Genomic DNA, 18,008 nt, shown 5'->3' on the forward strand with positions numbered 1-18,008 from the left:
AGGCCTGACGGAGGACCACCGTGAGCAAGCACAACGAGCAAAGTCAACACCACTGTGGTCTTAATATGCAACGTTCCGCGCAACGACCCTTCTTCAGAGCACCGAGAAACCAGGCGGACGGCGTCCCCTCTACGCCTGTTGCACGACTAAGGCCGCCAAGTTGGCCAGCGTGCGGGGTGCGCTGTGGGGACACAACAGGCGGAGGAGCCTCGATTCAGAACGGGTGGCGGGGACTTTAGTCCATCGGATTAACTTTGTTGGTGCCACCGCTGGGGGATGCGGGATTTCAATTAACTTTATTGGTCGCGCCGCTATCCCCACGACCCCACCTCGGAAATGGAATGAACTTTATTGATCGCAGCTGCTATCCCAATATCAGAAATGGAATGAACTTAAATTTGTATTTAAAGCTTTTGTAACTGGAGGGATTCATATTCTTGGTTATTTCGGTAAAGCCAAAATAATAATAAGAAAAAAAATTCTCACGACGTTTCGACTGCAACACAAGCAATCATCATCAGGTGTGAAATCCAGAGCAAGACAATTTGTGGATTTCACACCTGATGATGATTGCTTGTGTTGCCGTTGAAACGTCGTGAGAATTTTTATTGTTTTATATTTTTATTATTTCCCTTCTACGTGACTTACCGAAAGAACCAAGAATATAAAATGATGATTCCTTGCAGTCACGAAAGCTTCAAATCTAGAATATAAAATGAACTTTATTGTCACACTGTTATCCCCACTTCGGCAATGGAATGAACTTTATTGATCGCGCCGCTCACGTGACGTCGGAATAACTTTATTGCTCCGTCCCGCCGCCGTTTGAAGATTTCGCGCGACTTCTGAACGAGACGTGAGGGGCAGACGGAGGAGAGGGAGATGAGGAGAATGATGATGATGAGATAACAGGGACGAGGTAAAGAAGACGAGAAGAACAAGGTGCGAGCAAGGCAAGAGACCCCACGAGGAGGAGTAGAGGAGTAGGAGGCGCCATGCAGAGCGCGGATCTCGGGAACAGGGAGCGCGGCCTTCTGTGGCACCGGAGAGCGGCCCCGGCTGCGGACGGGTGAGTCGGAGGCCCTCCCTGCGGGCCTGTGACCCTGGCACGCCGGGGTCTGTGACCCTGGCAGACCGGGGTCTGTGTGGGACGGGCGAGTCGTACCGAGATCTGGTTACCGGTGTTGCTCTGTTGAACTTTATTACAGTAAAGCTGCACAGCACTGACAGGAGACCTGACCGAATGGTGACTGAGAAATGTGTATGGGCTTGCTCTGTGGAGAAGGTGGCAACCCTGTATGAGAGAGAGAGACGAGGTTAGGATCAGGGGTAGAGGCAAGAAGGTGTGAGGTAAACAGGTGGTATGAGGCAGGTGTGAGGAGGAGGTCTTGATATGAGGTGATAAGCTGTTTGTTGTGAGGAGGTGTGAGGTGAGATGTGAAGGAAAGAGGTGGTATGAGGAGATGTTGATGTGAGCTGAGGAAGTGGTGTGTGATTGAGCTGAGGATCGGATATGAGGTGAGGGGGTGTGAGATGGGATGGTGTGAGGTGAGGAGGTGGTGTGTAATTGAGCTGAGGATCGGATGTGAGGTGATGAAGTAGTGTGAAATGTGAGGTGAGGAGATGTGAGATGATGGGATGGTGTGAGGTTGGTGCATGTGCCGTAGCCGGCAGCGGTGTGCCGTAGCCGGCAGCGGTGTGCCGTAGCCGGCAGCGGTGTGCCGTAGCCGGCAGCGGTGTGCCGTAGCCGGCAGCGGTGTGCCGTAGCCGGCAGCGGTGTGCCGTAGCCGGCAGCGGTGTGCCGTAGCCGGCAGCGGTGTGCCGTAGCCGGCAGCGGTGTGCCGTAGCCGGCAGCGGTGTGCCGTAGCCGGCAGCGGTGTGCCGTAGCCGGCAGCGGTGTGCCGTAGCCGGCAGCGGTGTGCCGTAGCCGGCAGCGGTGTGCCGTAGCCGGCAGCGGTGTGCCGTAGCCGGCAGCGGTGTGCCGTAGCCGGCAGCGGTGTGCCGTAGCCGGCAGCGGTGTGCCGTAGCCGGCAGCGGTGTGCCCCACCGTGCCTTGTCCACCGTGCCACTTTGCGTGGTGCGGCGCAGGTCGGTGCTGCGGGTGCTGCGCTCGGTCGAGGGCTCTCACTCGCGCACCGTGAGGTTCCTCCACGCCGCGTTCGACTCCACGGGCGAAGCCTTCGTCGCTGGTGACCACCAGGGCCACGTCTACCTCCTCGACCTCGCACGCAACTCGTGAGCGGACAACTACCCGTCATTACATCTTGTGTTTTTGTGACACGTTGCTGTTCGTGGGAGGGCATGTGGGAAATGCTACCCCCTACTTGAATCGATCTCTCAAAGGCAGCTCTGTGGTATCTGCTTCCATGGGTCATCCTCTAACACGAAGGCTCACACTGCGCTGTGAGGTTTCCAGATGAATTCTCCAACCCGTTACATGATGCCATTAAAACAATTAGAATACGAGCGGGAGAAGAGACGAGGTAAAGCGGGTTTGGTCGCGTGTTGGCGTTGATTTTTGTGAATGACCTGGCGCCACATTTGTCGCGCGGTGCGCAGGTTCCGCCTGGTGCAGCGGACAGGGCTGGCGTGCACAGCGCTGGCGTTCTGTCTGCGCCGGCGCAGCGAGTTCCTGGTGGCGCTGTCAGACTACTCCATCAAGTGCTTCGATGCCGGTGAGCGCCGCGCCGCACCATCGTCCCCGCGTGCATTCGCCCGAGTGTCGCATACCTGTCAACCCCTTATCAGTGCCTACCTTGTTACAGACCAATTCGGACCGTATTGGTTACCCCCGTGCCCTTGTAAATCTCAACGTTCATCCTACAACGTCCCATCACAAACGAGAAACGCGAACAAATAGACAAAAACAAATTTCCCGTCTTGAAACGGCTGTACGCCGTATGGACCTGAAAACACAATTTCCCTGTACAAGAATACTTGATGCAGTAAATTTAGCTGTGACGGTCCCACCTGATGACGGAGACTTGTGTTGCCTTCGAAACGTCGTGATTTATTATTTTATTTCTATTATTACTTCGATTTTTGTTTTTTTTTTGCCTAAGAGTAATACTGTACGGGTAAACCGTATGGGTTGACAAATATGGTGTTGGGTAGCCCTCCTACTGGATAGCAGCTTCACTGAGAGTCTTCCACACATGTACCTGTTCGCGCACAGCCTTTTGTCAATCCACTGCTGGATGAAGGCCTACCCCTGCCGTGCAGGTCACGGGGGTTATTTGACTATTATTCGCGAAACTAATTATTCTGTTTTGCTAAAGGCGGAGAGCGTAGATGTGGGAGCACAACGAGTGTTTCACTGCACCGCCCTCTGCTGTCCATAACGTAGGGTTTCACACAGTTGCTCCGAAATTCTCACACGATCACGACCCTTAATATCCCTCATTGCAACTCCTGAAGACGCGATGGTGTGTGGCGGTGAAAGCCCAGGAGATGGAATGCTCAACACGTGGCTTGACCTGGAAGACCACACTTGTACCTCTTTTCCACTATACAAACGAGGTGCGCCAGGGTAGTGCCGAGCCAGCCTGATACAGCAGCCAGATTATTTTCCCACTGCAGAACAACTAAGTACTCAATGACACAACATACGGCGAATACTATTAACCCCACGCAACACCAGATTCCGATACATTGTTAGGCCAGAGTTTGACGGTGTAGTCCTGGCTCATCTCAGCAAATAGCCAGTGGGAAACTTCCTGTGATGGCCACGCTCTGCTGAGGCTAATTTGTGTCAAGGGGAAAGAAGTATTGGATTACTAGTGCCTGCGAAAACCGATGCGTGAAAGCGATGCGTTTGTGTAAACGCATGCGCGCATTCAAGAGACGAGCGAGCTGGTGAGCTGGATGCGCGGGCACAACTCGGCGGTGAGTTGCATCTCGGTGCACGCATCCGGGCGGCTGGCGCTCACCACGTCCGGAGACACCGCCCAGCTCTGGGACCTCGACACCTTCCAGCGGCGCCGGCGCCTCACCCTCAACAATAATGACACCTTGCAGAAGGTAGCGCTAACGTCACCTCGTAGCCTCGGACTACACCCTGCAGCCCAGGCTTGTAATGATTTGTGGATCAAATATCAATCCTTTTGCTCACAATACAAGTATAAAACTGTGTGTGTGGGAGCTGATTGTTGTCCTCTCTATGTTAATGGTCTCGTTGAATGTGATAGAACAAACGAGACTGATACAGTTGGCTACGTATTGTGCGAAAGAAGTTCAACATATATACATACAGACCGTATTAAGATGAAGGGAAATGGGATGGGGAAGGGTCCATTCAATTTATTTCACCAGGACCCATGCCAACCATGTTATGCTACTGTTTACAACATCAAGGGACCTCTGATTCCAACTGCTCAAGTAAAATGGGAATACACCTTCGAATAAATGGAGTTAGATGGAAAGAATCATCATCAACGTTCTCATCATTCCTTGCACCAGGGCCCATGCCAACCGCGCCAGGCCACTGTAACCCCCGTCGCCTTCGTGAGCATGTGCTTGTGTGCGTGTGACGCTGCGCCAGGTGTTCTTCCTGCCGATGAGCAACACCATCGTCAGCTGTTTGAAGAACGGCTCCGTGTTAGGCTGGGACGGCGACTCGCTCGACTGCCGCTTCCAGCTCCCAGTGCCCCCCACGAGCGCGCGACTCGCCTACCGTGTCTTTGCGGCCACGAGGTTACCACGCCAACCCCCCTTCCCCCACTTTACCGTCGAACCGACACAACCAATTAGTAAGGTTTGTCACGTAAAAAGAACATGCGAATTTGTTACTAGTGCAGCACATCGGTGTGTTGAAGAGCAAAGCAACAACATTTACGTGACAAACCTTACTTATTGGCTGTGTCTGGTGGTGGCGGGTTTAACGACATGTATATTTACGCGATATAACCCACAAAACCTGTATTATGCATTATATTGGTCGCTAAAGCCTATGTGTTGAACTAAATTATCTTAATCTGCGTATTCGTTCAGCCTTGTTAATTTTGTCTGGTCATCGTCACGCTTGATGATTTTTACCCACTCGTTATCATCTAAAATATGAATCACTTTGTTGCCAAATGATTTCGAAAACGAAACTGACGCTGCTGTGCTCGCAGGGACGGGCGGACGCTGGCATGCGGGGGCCGCTCAGGCTGCGTGCACGTGTGGGCGCTGGAGCCGCGCCGTCTCGTCTCCGTGCTGCAGATGCCCCCAGCGGTGCGCGCCGTGCGCCAACTGCACTACTTGAGCGACGCTTTCGACGGCGGGGCCAACCAGGTGGGGCACACGAGACCCGCAGAAGCACAGGAGGAGGAGCGACTTGCCACGCTTTGGAGGGAAATTTTTTTGGAAGCGAATTTTTCACCGAGACTCCTTCTCCTTGTGGCTCACCTCCCTCCCACCCGGCAGGTGCTGGGCGTGCTGGCGCAGGACGGTGTGGCACGCTTCGTGCACGTAGGGACGACGCAGCTGCTCTTCTCGCTGGGCAGTGGCAGCGGCGGTGGGGATGGCGCCCTGAGCTCGCTGGTGGTGTGCCCGGCAGGCCGGAACGTGCTGGGACTCGGCGAGGACGGCGCAATGACCCTGTACAGCATCGCGGCGCTAACCCACGCGCTCAAGCAGGCACGTGGACGCGGGCTCACAGGAGACGCACACACACACACACAGGGCGTGACGATAACCGAATTCTAACACTCCTTGTAAACGATGAGACACTCATCGGACAGAAAATTGCGTGCAGTGTGGAAACAAGAGTGATGGTACGAGTGCAGCCCTTTGTCAATGCACTGCTGGATGAAGGCCTTCCCACGGTATCAGTTTTGACAGTTTGCTTTGACTGTGCTTTACAATCCTGGTCGGTGCGCGTTGATGAAGCACCCAGGACTGGTTCAGATATCACCCACTACTGATGTTGACCGTGGCTGAACGCCGGATTCATAGCCCTCCACTCCCACGTGTAAAACTACATCCACAATGTTACTTCTAGACGGCAAAACGTGTGATCGTAACCCCTGGTTCAGTCCTCCCACCATGCCTTGCATGTCACATGACATACAAAGCCATGTTGCATGCATGTATCAACCTTGTTTCAGTCCACCAGGACTCACAATTATGGCGTTTTTAACACATAGGCTTACGCGACCAATAATTATGCACAATATAGGTTTTAGAATTAAAAAGGAGGATTTCTCCACAAATCTGCCTGTTGCCTGAAGATGCTAGTTGTCATTATTGGCAAAATGTACTCAGATTGTAAATGTTGTGGATTTACTCTCCAACACACTGGTGTGCTGTACTAGTAACGAATTAGTATGTTCTGTTTACGTGACAAACCTTCCTAATTGGGTGGTGGTGGTTTTAACGACACATTTATATTTACGTGATGTAACCCAAAAAAAACCTGTTATGGATAATTGTGGCCTTATTAACTTATACAGCAGCATGCACGATGTAACTGATGAGTTTCTCATCAATTATGGAAAGCATTATAATCGGTTTCTTGTCACCCGTAGGCAGTGCCAAACTGTCCCTCGCTTTACATGGAGAAGCAAGGGCTTCTCCACGTAAAGCTCCTGTGGCACAAGGCGGCCGTAGTAGTAAGCAATTATGTGCTGATGATTCCTAACAAAGATGAACCCGGTATTGTCCTGCTGGTTCCAAAACACAGTACAACCTGGAACTGAATACTTTAGTCCCGTTCTATAAGGAGCTCCCAGTACATGCACTGAAATATGGGACATCACGCTGGGCAACACGCGGTGCAACCCGGAAAAGCATCGCATTGGAAAAACGACATCGTGGCAACCCTAGTGGTGAGCAGGGTGGATGGATAGGTGGGGCATCGGCTGACGGCGCCATCTCGGTTCTATCTGCGTGCAGCCGCCTCTGTCACTCGTCAGGGTGGTGCAGGAATCGAAGTCGCGCGGAAAGGTGACGCCCGCCGGTGACGCCCCTCCTACACGGCGCGTCGGCTCGGGGAAAGTGCGGCGGCCCTCCCGGGTACGTGGGGAGGCCGTGGGCACGCGGATGGAACGAGGAGGAGGTGGGCACCAGCATGGGGAGGAGCAGGTGGAGGGGCAGGGGGAGGAAGTGCTGGATCGGAGGCGCCTGCTCGCACTGCTCAAGGGATTCGGGGAGTACCCGGCTAAGTACAGGTCAGGGTTGTTACCTCTGCCCTTTATTGTTATTCATTATCTGTGCTCTGCATTATTTTTTACGTTATCAACTCGTTCGAAATATCAGTTGTATTTAACATGATCTTGTGTGTCTTGAGACATCGCATCGAGTCCTTTGTCAGTCGCCTGCTGGATGAGGTGCTCGTAATGATGATGCTTTTGTCGGTGTTGCCGGCGCAGGTTGTTCATCTGGCGTGCGCTGCTGCGGCTGCCGGAGAACCATGATGTGTACAACGCGCTGGTGGAGAAGGGCACGCACCCCGCGTACGGCGCCCTGCACCGGCACTACCCCGTGCGCTCGCATAAGCTGCTGCGCGGCCTGCAGAGGTGCGTCCCACCCGCCGGTGGCAAACAGCGGCACGCATGTTGGGATTATGACTGGCTTACATTTACTGTCATTCACAGGACCAGTTAAGATAAAACGTTACTCTCCACTGATGTTAGCCACAGCCGGGAATGGAACGTGGGTCGTCGAGTTCATAGCACAGTGGGCTCGCCACTCTACCACCGCTCCACCTCATGACTGACTGGTAGAGTGGTAGATTAATACCAGGGGACTAGGTACATGAACTTTGTCTGTGCTGTGTTTTACACTGCTGGTACAACCATAGTGGTTGTGGTCCCAGCTATGGATTCACACCTGGTGTGTATGAGCATGTTATTTGAGTGTAGCTGCACAATGCTGATGATCTTCAGAAGGCGGAATCTAGCGGGTTCACTCATGTGCATGCGTTCATTTCGTGCGTTATGAACGTGGCGATCCCAGTTCGATTCCCACTCATGGCCTCTGCTTGGTCGACTCAGCCACAAATGAGTACAGTTTCTGGTGTGGTGTGTCAAAATCACCACGGGGGCGTGGTGCTGACCACCCACCCCCTCATCTGCTGTACCGGCCTTCATAGGTGCTCGCTTACAGCACTTGCCCTGACAGTCTGTTAAAGGCTACATGGGGGATCTGTGTTTGTATCTGTGAGCAGGACCCTGTCGGCACTGGCGCACTGGGCGCCCATTTTTGGAGAAACGGAGTTCCTCCCTCTCCTCGCTTTTCCCTTCGTCAAGCTCTTCCAGAACAACCAGCTCGTTTGCTTTGAGGTCCTCGCCACAGTGCTCGGTGAGATAACGACATTTCATGCAGTTGCACAAACAGACGTTATTTTAGCAAGCCAGCCACCCTGTCACATCGTTCACCAGCCATTCAGTTACCCAGATACCCAGTCACACAATTAACATAGCCAATCAGTTACCACCCACCCATCTCATGTGCCTTGCTGGCCTTCAAAGGTGCTCACAAATCACCCTTGCCCCAACAGTCTGTTAAAGGCTACACGGAGGATCTTTGTCTTTGTGTTGCACCGTGGCGCGCTGCAGTGAACTGGTGCAGCCGCTGGTTTGAGTATTTCCCGAACCCCCCTCTGAACGTGCTGGCGTGCGTGGAGAACGCACTGGCGCACCACGACCACCAGCTGCTGCAGCACTTCGTGGACCACGGAGTCACCGCGCAGGTGCAAACGTCATCACTGTCTGCGTTAATAAAACCGATTCAAATCAAGTGTGCGCATGTGCGTTCGCATCTCCAGTGCATGCATGCACGTGTTGCACGTGACGCAGACAGCATTGATCGCTTGGCGCGTTATGTGGGACGTGTGTAACAATTATCGGGTGTGTGCAGCGTGGAATGAGTTAGTATTTCAATGGAAGGAGGAAAGTGGTAAACGCAGAAAGATGTAGCGTGGTGATGGGCCATGACCACTGGAGTTTGGTACACCCTGCCACGTAAAAATAGAAAATAATTATCGCGATATTTGTAGCATGCGTTTTGAGAAAAATAATCGGTAACTCGATGCATCGTTCTGTGTTTGCTAGGCCGTGCAGTCCCTTGAATCTGCGTGTGTGCAGTCTGCTGAGTTTGTGCGAGCGTGTGTGGTAGGTGAGGAGTAGCAGTGTCGCAGCGGTTAGCGCACTGCTCGATGGACCTGGCAACCCGAGTCCTGTTCGCGCTCACGGCGAACATTGGTGACGAATATCTGAACTAATCCTGAGCCTTCCCTTGGTCAACTCTGCCTCAAATGAGTACCTGGCGCAGTTTGTAAATATCAGCATTTTGGGGGACAAAGGCAGCCGGATGTGGTGCTGGCCACCCTCCCTCTCTTATGCCTTGCCAATCTTTGTAAGCGCTCACTAACATGCACCTCCGATTAGCACGGTTGGCTGCGTACGATGCAAAAGAAGTTCAACATACATACGTAAAAGCATTTCACCTCAAAGGTCTGTCCAAGGCTATACGGGGGATCGTTGTTCGGTAGGTGTACGCATGGCCGCTGCTGGAGACGCTCTTCTCGGAGGTGCTCACGAGGGACGAGTGGCTGCGGCTCTTCGACTGGGTGCTCTCGCGGCCACCCGCCTTCCTGCCGGCTGTTGCCGCCGCCTTCTCGTCCTGCGCACGCGGGGCCCTGCTCCGCCTCACGCAGCTCGAGGACTTCCAGGTGAAGGGTCGCTCGCTCGCTCTCGCACCACGACAAGCGTGCTCACACTCGCGCGCTCGTGCACTCATTTTCACGCGTGCGGACGGACACGTGCACGCTCGCACGTTCACACGCGATACGCACTCACCCTCTCACACTCGCTCAAAAGGCAAAGATCCACCCTATAACAGATTATATTTTATTGAGGCGAGTGCTGTTAGCGAGCACCTATAAAGGCAAGTATGCCATAGGAGGGCTTGGGTAGCCAGCACCATGCCCGGTCGCCTTTGATGTTTACATTTTGAGGTTGAATCGACCTAGGGGAGGCCCAGGACCAGTTAAAATATTCACCATGAGCGGGAATCGAATGGCTGTCGGGTTTGTAGCGCAATGCATTCGCTCACTGACACACATTACAAAGCTCCCCCGTATACCCTTAACAGACTGTTGGGGCAAATGCTGTTAGTGAGCACCTATGAAGACTATACTCACACATACACACTCTCACGCACACGCTCTCCCTGTCACCGTCCTCTGCTCAGTTCTTCTTCCACCACCGTGGCGGCGTGGACATTGGGCGCTTGCTGCGCGAAGCCCAGCGGCTGCTGGACACGGCACCCCAGGACGCGCAGCCAGGCCCCGCCGCCGAGGAGCAGTTCCAGCCGCTCCCGCGCGGCCTCTACCCAGTGTTCAACAAGTACCCCGAGAGCGTGGTGCAGTTCCACGCTCGGGAGCGCGACCGCATCTGCGCTCAGGAGCTGGAGTACTTGCGGGAGAAGTGAGTCACCTCCATCTCCTCCGTCTCCCCCCATCTCCAGCCACCGTCATTTTATAGGTGGTAGCCACGATGAGATGGGCAAGAGCTTCACGGTGTTGGCAGGAACCTCAGTCGGTGGCGATTCTCTTGACAGTTTTATTCACAGTTTTAGTCACAAAGCAGTGTTGTATAGCTGGTATTCACACATACAGTTGTTACTTTTGTGAAGCACCATTAGTGGGGGTGATTGGGTATGATTGTGGGGGTGAATGTCATAATGAGTGGTGGTTTTAAGGATGACTGTGGGCGGTGATTGCGTGGGTGACTCGGTGACGTATATGCAAGTCGCTCTGGCCGGCGCATGCTCTCCGCGAACTGGCGGAGGAGGTGGAGGGAGGTGCCTTGTGATGGTTGTGGCGGTGATTTGAGTGACGATTGCCTGGTAGTTACCGTCACGATGGCTGTGTGGGCGACGGAGTGACGTGTGCTCGATTCGCCGCCACCAGGCAGGTTCTGCACGAGCTGGCGGGGGAGGCGGAGCGTCGCCGTGCCGCGGACGAGGCCTGGAGCCAGCAGCAGGCGGAGCTGGTGCTCGCCGAGGAGGGAAAGCGCAAGCAGCTGCAGCTTGAGGAGCAGCGTCTGGTGGAGCAGCGGGCACGGTGACTGCTCCCTTGGCCTCGCACTCAGATACGCACGCTCACACCTGCACGTATACATATACACGTACTCGCACAAATATACCGAGGCACTCCGACTTGCTAACTCGCACATATTCACATATGCAAGCATGCAAGCATTCACAAATATTAACTTACACAATCACACATGCTCACACATGCAATTACACAAACACTAATATAATTAATTCAATCCTATACGTATACACAGACAAAGATCTCACGTATAGCCTTAATATACTTTTGTAGCAAGTGCTGTTAATGAGCACGTAATGAAGGTTGAGCACCTATAAACACACAAACTCACACATACATACACACCAACACCTATCCATTTACACAGTTACTCACATACACAAATATAGCATGCACACTTTTACACGCTCACACTCCCACATGAACACAAGCACCTACACACTTGCACATGTACACACATGATCAAACCAATATACTCACACACCGCAGACGAGTCGTCTTTGGTCAGGGAACTTTTATTGTTCCAACTCACAGCGCACTCGTGGAAGCTTACTATCCGATTCTCCCAAAAAAACCCCAGCATGCGTAACACGACCATTTTTATAACCTCCTCGTTCTAAAACTTTCTTGAAGGTTCCTCAAATCTCCCACTCCTCTCCAACAATCCTGTCCCTTGGTTTCTTCTCCCTCCCTCGCCTGTCCCACAAATCTCTCTCTTCCACGTCCTCATCCAATCCCGTGCTTTTTCCGAGTCCGCCAGTGCGCAAGCAGCCCTTTCATTAATTATTTTAGCAAAGGTGTCCTTACGTGGTCAGTGCCTCACCCCAAAGTGTCTCCACGTGACCCCTGAACATTCTTGGGGACCCACACACGCTCGCAACTCGGCGTGTGGAGGCCACGGGGGCTCTGCGGGCGCGGTGCTGAGCTGCGTGGTGCGCGCGCCCCGTGTCGGCGCAGGCTGGTGGCGATGCGGCGCGAGCTGCGTGTGAAGGAGCTGGCCATGCTGGACGCAACGCGCCGGCGCCACGAGCAGCAGCAGCTGGCGAAGCGCCGCACCGACCTCGCCACGCTCGACCACCACATCGAGCACACGGTGCGCACTGCTGTCACCCCTGGGCCTGGGGACCCCTACCCCATCTCTACCCTGTGGGACCCCCCTCCCTTCCTCACTGGTGCCCTACTCCACTGGGTCCACTACCCCATATCTCCTATCTCATGGCTTCCCTACCCCACTGTGTCCCCTACCCTGTAACTACCCCATGTGACCCCTACTCCACTGGGTCCCCTACACCACTGGGTTCCCTATCTCATGAGTCACCCACCCCATCGTTTCCCCATGGGCCCCTCCCCAACCTCCCCCACCTGTTCACGCCACTATTGGTACTGCCCTGCGTTTCAGACGCGGCTGCGAGACCAGGAGACCGAGGCGGCCATCCAGGAGGTGGAGGTGCGGCGCTTGGAGCTGGAGACCCAGCGGCGGCTCTTTGAGCTGGTGAGTGATTTGATTATTGACAACAATGCCCGTTGACCAGAAACACGACAGCCAACCGGGTCTTGCTTAATTAAGGTGTCAGACATCGCCGATGGAGATATTATTGAAGACTTTTCGTGTCCCTGTAGAGCTCTGTCTGGAGCAGTTGGTCGTTGGCCTGCACGCTTCACATGCGGCGTGTGTATTCTTGGTCCTCAGGACCTGGCCAAAGAACACGAGGCAGTGGACATGCTGGTGCGTGGTGAACTGGACATGCACCGCCGGCGGGCAGGGGAAGAAGGCGTCGACGAGACGCTGACTCGAAGCCGCACGGCGATGGATTTGGAGAAAAACACATCGACCGGACAGGTGGGGTGCCCACGTATTACCACACCATAAATAATTATCATCAAACCCATTGCAGTGTTCTTGCGTTGAATTCCTTGATGTCTCATTCTCCTTTGCTGCTCCATCGTCAGGAACTCCATTCACTCCAGCCATCTGTGCTGTCGAATCGTTGCCTCCGGTCAAGTCCAGGCTTGACTGTCCATGAATGTTTTTATGAGTAATATGTGCCGACTGCTTCTGGATACTGCTACGACATGCAGGCCCATGCACTTACACAGACTCGCATCAAGACCCACAGACCTACATAGACCTACATAGAAATATATTTACAAAGAAACCCACAGTTTCACGTAGAGGCCCGTGCCTCTCTCTAGGGCATACATTTCCACCTTTTCCGCACAGCGTCTTGAGATGCGGCCGTGTTTAGACGCTGTACAACGCATAATTGTAGCAGGCTGTGCACACGAGCCTGGCGACGGCGAGCGGGCTGGCGCAGGACGGCGCGTGGCGAGGGGCGCTGGCGAGCCGTGCCGCCCAGGGCGCTGCGCGGGAGGAGGCGAGGGCCGCGCTGGTGGAGCAGGGAGAGCGCGCGGTGAGGCACGAGCAGAGGCAGCTGCTGGACGCCGCGCAAGCGCTGCACAACAACCGGGTGAGCCCAGCTCCCGGAGCCACCGTGTGTCATGCTGTTCACACCGCCGCCGAGGTTTGCGCGGTTGTGCTGTGCAGCAGCTCTCCAGTGTGTGTTTGGGTTGTACCACGCGTTGTTCGGCGCGATGTCCCGGCGTTTCGCTCCATGTGCCAAGAACGTACACGTGATTTGAAAAAGCTGCCAGCGACTTGCTTTGGGAGCTCGCCTGTTGTTTTGGTGTCACCAATGCTCTGCGTGTCCTGGTCTGTGGGGTGCAGTGGGAGGAGGTGAGGAGGCGCTGGGAAATCCTGGAGGTAGAACCTCCCTCGCATGACCACGTGGCCCAGCTGGGCCCTCGTGATGCTCTCCTGGTGGATGAAGAGAGCACCGACCATCCCATGGGTGAGCGTCCTCGGTGGCCGGCTATAGCCAACTGGCTCCACAGCTGTGGGCACCAGGACCTCTGTCTTCTTACTGCGGAGGGTATGGCGGATGTGGCCGTTCTGCTGGGATAAGAGACGTCCTGTATAGCAGGGCTCTTCAACTGGCGGCCCACGAGCCACATCTGACCCTCGGAGGTTTTGGAGATACGACTCGATGAAGAGATGGAGAATAATGAGATGAATAATAGACAAACAAAACTGCTGAGAGAGCTGGAAAAAATATAAATATTACTGACATAAAAGATTGATAAACATGAGGTGAAAAATTTGAAGAGGTACAAGTGGTGATCACATGTAACGGGTGTTATGATGTCACAGTGCCATGTGACGTCATGACGTCTGTACATGTGACCTGTGATGTTTATGTAACGTGGCCCGCTGGCAAAATATGGATAGAAGTTATCCTCCTCTAGAGCAGCTGGACAGGAACACTCCGATCTCACAATCCCGGTTGTGTCGTGCAGATTACCTGGGCGATGTCGAACGCCGGGTTGCAACGAGCGAGTCTCTGTGGGACAAGCACTTGCCATCGCCCAACCGGCCGCCCACGTGCCTCAACGACCCCTCCAGATCGGATGCCGCCCACCCACAGAGTGTGTATGCGACGTCACCGTTCGCTCGTTACTGATGATGAGCACACGTGTCTGTGTGTACGGAAACCGCCACTGACTAATTCCATAGTTCATTCGCAGCCCATTTGCCAATCCGCGGCCGGATGAAGGCCTCCATGACAGTCATGGGGATTGTTTGACCGTACTTCACACTGGTCAGTGTATGTTGATGGAGGTGCGGGGAACCCCAGCACTGCTTCAGAAATTACTCGCCACTGATGTTAGCCATGGCTGGGAATCAAACTCAGGTCGATGGGTTCATTGCTCACTGCGGTTAACCACTGTTCCACCCCATTTTTTTATCTAAAATTAGATCATTGGGGGTGTAATGGCGTTACATTGGTTAGCAAGCTACATGATCAACCCAGAAACCCAAGTTTTATTCCAGCTACAGCTAACATCAGTGCCAAGTGATATCAAAACCAGACCTGCCCTCCCCCCTTTGCCAACTCGCACTGGCCAGAATGGAGACAATAAAAAAAAATCCATAATTGACATTGGATGAAATTGATAGTATATCATTCCCTTTAAAATTACAATCATACATAGGACCATTGTAAATTTTTACTGAGGTCTCCTAATTTGTGGAACTGCCCATGTGTGCCCATGTTTGTCTGTGCGCGGGCCTGTGCTTGTGCATCTCTGTGCGCCGATGTGTGTGCGTGTGCGTGTATTTGTTTTGTTGTTGTCCATGTGCCCGTGTGTATTTATCCTTGTGTGTGTGTGTGTGCGCGGGTGCCCCGTGTCCCCACGTGTGTGTGTGTATGTGTGGGTCCCCGTATCCCTACGTGTGCCCGTGTGTGTGTGGATCCCCGTGTCCCCACATGTACCCGTGCAGTGAGGGCACACACGGGGCTGCCGTCCCTTGGGCGTGCGGACCGTGATCTGCTGGGGGACGTGCGGGAGCTGCGGCGCCGTCTGGCCGCGCAAGCCCTGGCCGCACCACCCACCCTGGCGCGGCCCGCCGTGTATCGCACTTGACCCGCCGTGTATCGCACGTGACCGAGCTAAGCGATTGTTCCAGGCTGAGCCCTGATCTTGCTCACGACTGCATGGTGTTACCTTTATATGCAGGATTCTGTGGTCGGTAATGTTACCTTCATATATACACGACCATGGCCTTTGTTTTAATCTGTTATTGATTGCACCAGCCTCTGCTCCATTTGTCGATGAGACACGCATGCTTACACACATGCACACACATGCGCACACTCTAAAAACAAAGACTGTAAAGGCAAGTGTTGCTTGCGAGCAGCTATTTGGGCCAGCACTGCATAGGAGATGGTGGTGGGATCAGCACCATACATGTCCGCCTAAATCGAACTCAGGTTTCCAGGTTAGTTGTGCAGTGCGATAACCTCTGTGCCACCACTTCCCACGTACCCACAATAACAACTGCTGTTCTCCACGAAGTTGCGGTGACATCACGGTGCCTGTTCCAGGCAAGGTACACTCTTGAGACCACGTTAAGTGTCCATGGCTCGCTGGCAGGAGGTTACAGGACAGACCCAGGTGCTATGGGTTGACTCAGATGATTGACAGATGCACCACCTGTGACTGCCCAGATCTCAAGTATCTGTGAGCTCACAGTCCAGTCTAGTTAGACCCAGGATGGATTGTGGGCAGGCCAGCCTAAAATTTTCTAAACGGCACATGTTCTTTCTAAGGGGTCCACGTTTCACAAGCACAGAGAAGGGAGGGAATAATTGTGGCCGAGAAAACCCGAAGCTTCGTGTGGAGCGACAGGCCAGGTAGTTGCCACGCAGCATTACGCAGCTGATGAAAAGATACTTCTCGATTGATTTGGAGTGAGTCCCCTTGCCAAACAGGAGTACAAGCACAGAGACAAGACACCTGATAACCCTTACCAAGTATGGCAAATAACACCCTGTGGCAGACGAATGTGACATACTCGTTATCGAAGTGGGCTTGTGTTTAGTGTTGTATTAATGTATGCCTTATTAAATGTAAATTATCTGTCGTGTAAATGGTGTTAATTACAGTTTGAAGTTAAATATTACTTTGATTTCCTCAGCTTTAAGATGTAGCGGGACTTGCAGTGAACTGATGTCCCTTGTGCTATCATTTAAAAGTGTTCTTAATTGAGTTGTGTTGTTTGTGTGACGTGTGTACGAGCTAAGAACTATGTGTTTCCACGATGTACTCACCTGGTGACTTAGCACAAAAATGTGAGCGATATTGTAATGATTTTGTTAATAAATCAGAGGAGAGGCAGGAGAGTGCGTGGAGGAAGATTTGAGGGGAGGTACGAGAGCGCATTCGGTAGCGAAATGAGAAGGGAGACTTCGGTGAATGCGTGGAGGAATTAGGAACCATTTCAATTCCGAAACAATCAAGATGAGACCATGTCAAGGAAAGATTTTGCGAGTGGGCAGTGAAGTTGGGTTCGTGGAGTGAATGGTGATGAAGTGATGGCCATCATTAAGACTGGAGATTATTTTACCAAGATGGAGCAGATATGTTGAGCAGGGGGGGCATGGATGGAACCATTTTATTTTTGATTTTCTGCGTTCTTATTTTCTGGATCCTGTCTCCATAATATTTGGCGATATTTCAAATTAAATTTTGTTGAGGATTGTTCCTTAACCTACCGGTGTGAGTTAGAACAAACATTCGTAAACCATAGCGTAATGTACACTGGAGGTGATGTCCTCGGTTCATACATATTTTTCTGGGTCAATGAACCTAACAAGCCCAGCTGAACTCAAGTTCCGTGGCCGGTTACAATGTCTGCTTCTCAACTGTTTACACTCCATGGCACACTTTCAAGCTTGTTCGATCTTGGCACAACACTCGTATCTGCGAGATAAATTAATGATCCCTTGCTTATCTCCCTAGAGAATTAGGAGATCGAATGGCGCTGCCAAAATCCGTGACAATTGCCTAACGACGCGAGTGGTTTCGTGGCCGTGCGTGTGTGGGTGTCGGTGTTTATTTTCTCAACTGGGGCATGTGCGACCGAGGGCATTGAGAGGGCTGTGGGTGGGGGGCTGACAGCTGTCCGCTGCCGACCTGCGCAAGCGCAACCAATGGAGAGGCGGAGGCGCTGGAGCTGCCACTGAACGGCACACCGGCCGCGAAGCACATCTTCAGATGAATTGCCATTAATTTCGTACTACCTAATTTAATGCCAACTAAGGAACATTTTCAGTTAAAATATTAGGCAACTGACTACACCAAGTGAAATTATTATGTAGTTTGCATAATTGACGTAAGTTAAACATTTTCAATACCATTCGTTATCAACCTACATTTAAATATATGGGACATCTCGACTAATACCGTTGGTTGCGTTTCCCCAACCATGATCCCTACCCAGCATGGTCGCAGGGATACCCCCACCCAGCATGGTCGCCGGGATACCCCCCACCCAGCATGGCCGTCGGGATACCCCCACCCAGCATGGCCGCCGGGATACCCCCACCCACCATGGCCGCCGGGA

General features: G+C 53.0%; 1 protein-coding gene across 2 annotated transcripts; it reads left to right on the forward strand.

The window, feature by feature from the left end:
* Nucleotides 1-561: 561 nt before the first annotated feature.
* On the forward strand, nt 562-16,783 carry TBC1D31 (TBC1 domain family member 31). Of its 2 annotated transcripts, none has more exons than XM_078613692.1 (21): nt 562-1,069; nt 2,089-2,235; nt 2,560-2,675; nt 3,842-4,020; nt 4,541-4,692; nt 5,115-5,274; nt 5,407-5,619; nt 6,877-7,151; nt 7,353-7,499; nt 8,150-8,283; nt 8,541-8,674; nt 9,476-9,655; nt 10,177-10,412; nt 10,898-11,050; nt 12,002-12,137; nt 12,444-12,536; nt 12,735-12,884; nt 13,318-13,512; nt 13,770-13,893; nt 14,399-14,527; nt 15,384-16,783. In XM_078613692.1, the coding sequence occupies exons 1-21, from the start codon at nt 996-998 to the stop codon at nt 15,524-15,526; spliced, it is 3,270 nt and encodes a 1,089-aa protein (XP_078469818.1). In that variant the 5' UTR covers nt 562-995; the 3' UTR covers nt 15,527-16,783. The 2 variants fall into 2 exon arrangements, with proteins under 2 accessions (XP_078469818.1, XP_078469817.1); XM_078613691.1 differs by having other exon boundaries at nt 563-1,069; nt 13,315-13,512.
* Nucleotides 16,784-18,008: the final 1,225 nt, after the last annotated feature.

Source organism: Lampetra planeri, chromosome 42 (assembly GCF_965212315.1).
Source record: "Lampetra planeri chromosome 42, kcLamPlan1.2.h2, whole genome shotgun sequence".
NCBI lineage: Eukaryota > Metazoa > Chordata > Hyperoartia > Petromyzontiformes > Petromyzontidae > Lampetra > Lampetra planeri.

What these genes read in the sequence shown, in the direction of transcription:
- TBC1D31 (XM_078613691.1), top strand. Translation starts at nt 996, where the DNA reads ATGCAGAGCGCGGATCTCGGGAACAGGGAGCGCGGCCTTCTGTGGCAC. An exon ending in GCGGCCCCGGCTGCGGACGG is followed by an intron (nt 1,070 to 2,088) that starts GTGAGTCGGAGG and finishes GGTGCGGCGCAG; the next exon opens with GTCGGTGCTGCGGGTGCTGC. An exon ending in ACCACCACATCGAGCACACG is followed by an intron (nt 12,138 to 12,443) that starts GTGCGCACTGCT and finishes CCTGCGTTTCAG; the next exon opens with ACGCGGCTGCGAGACCAGGA.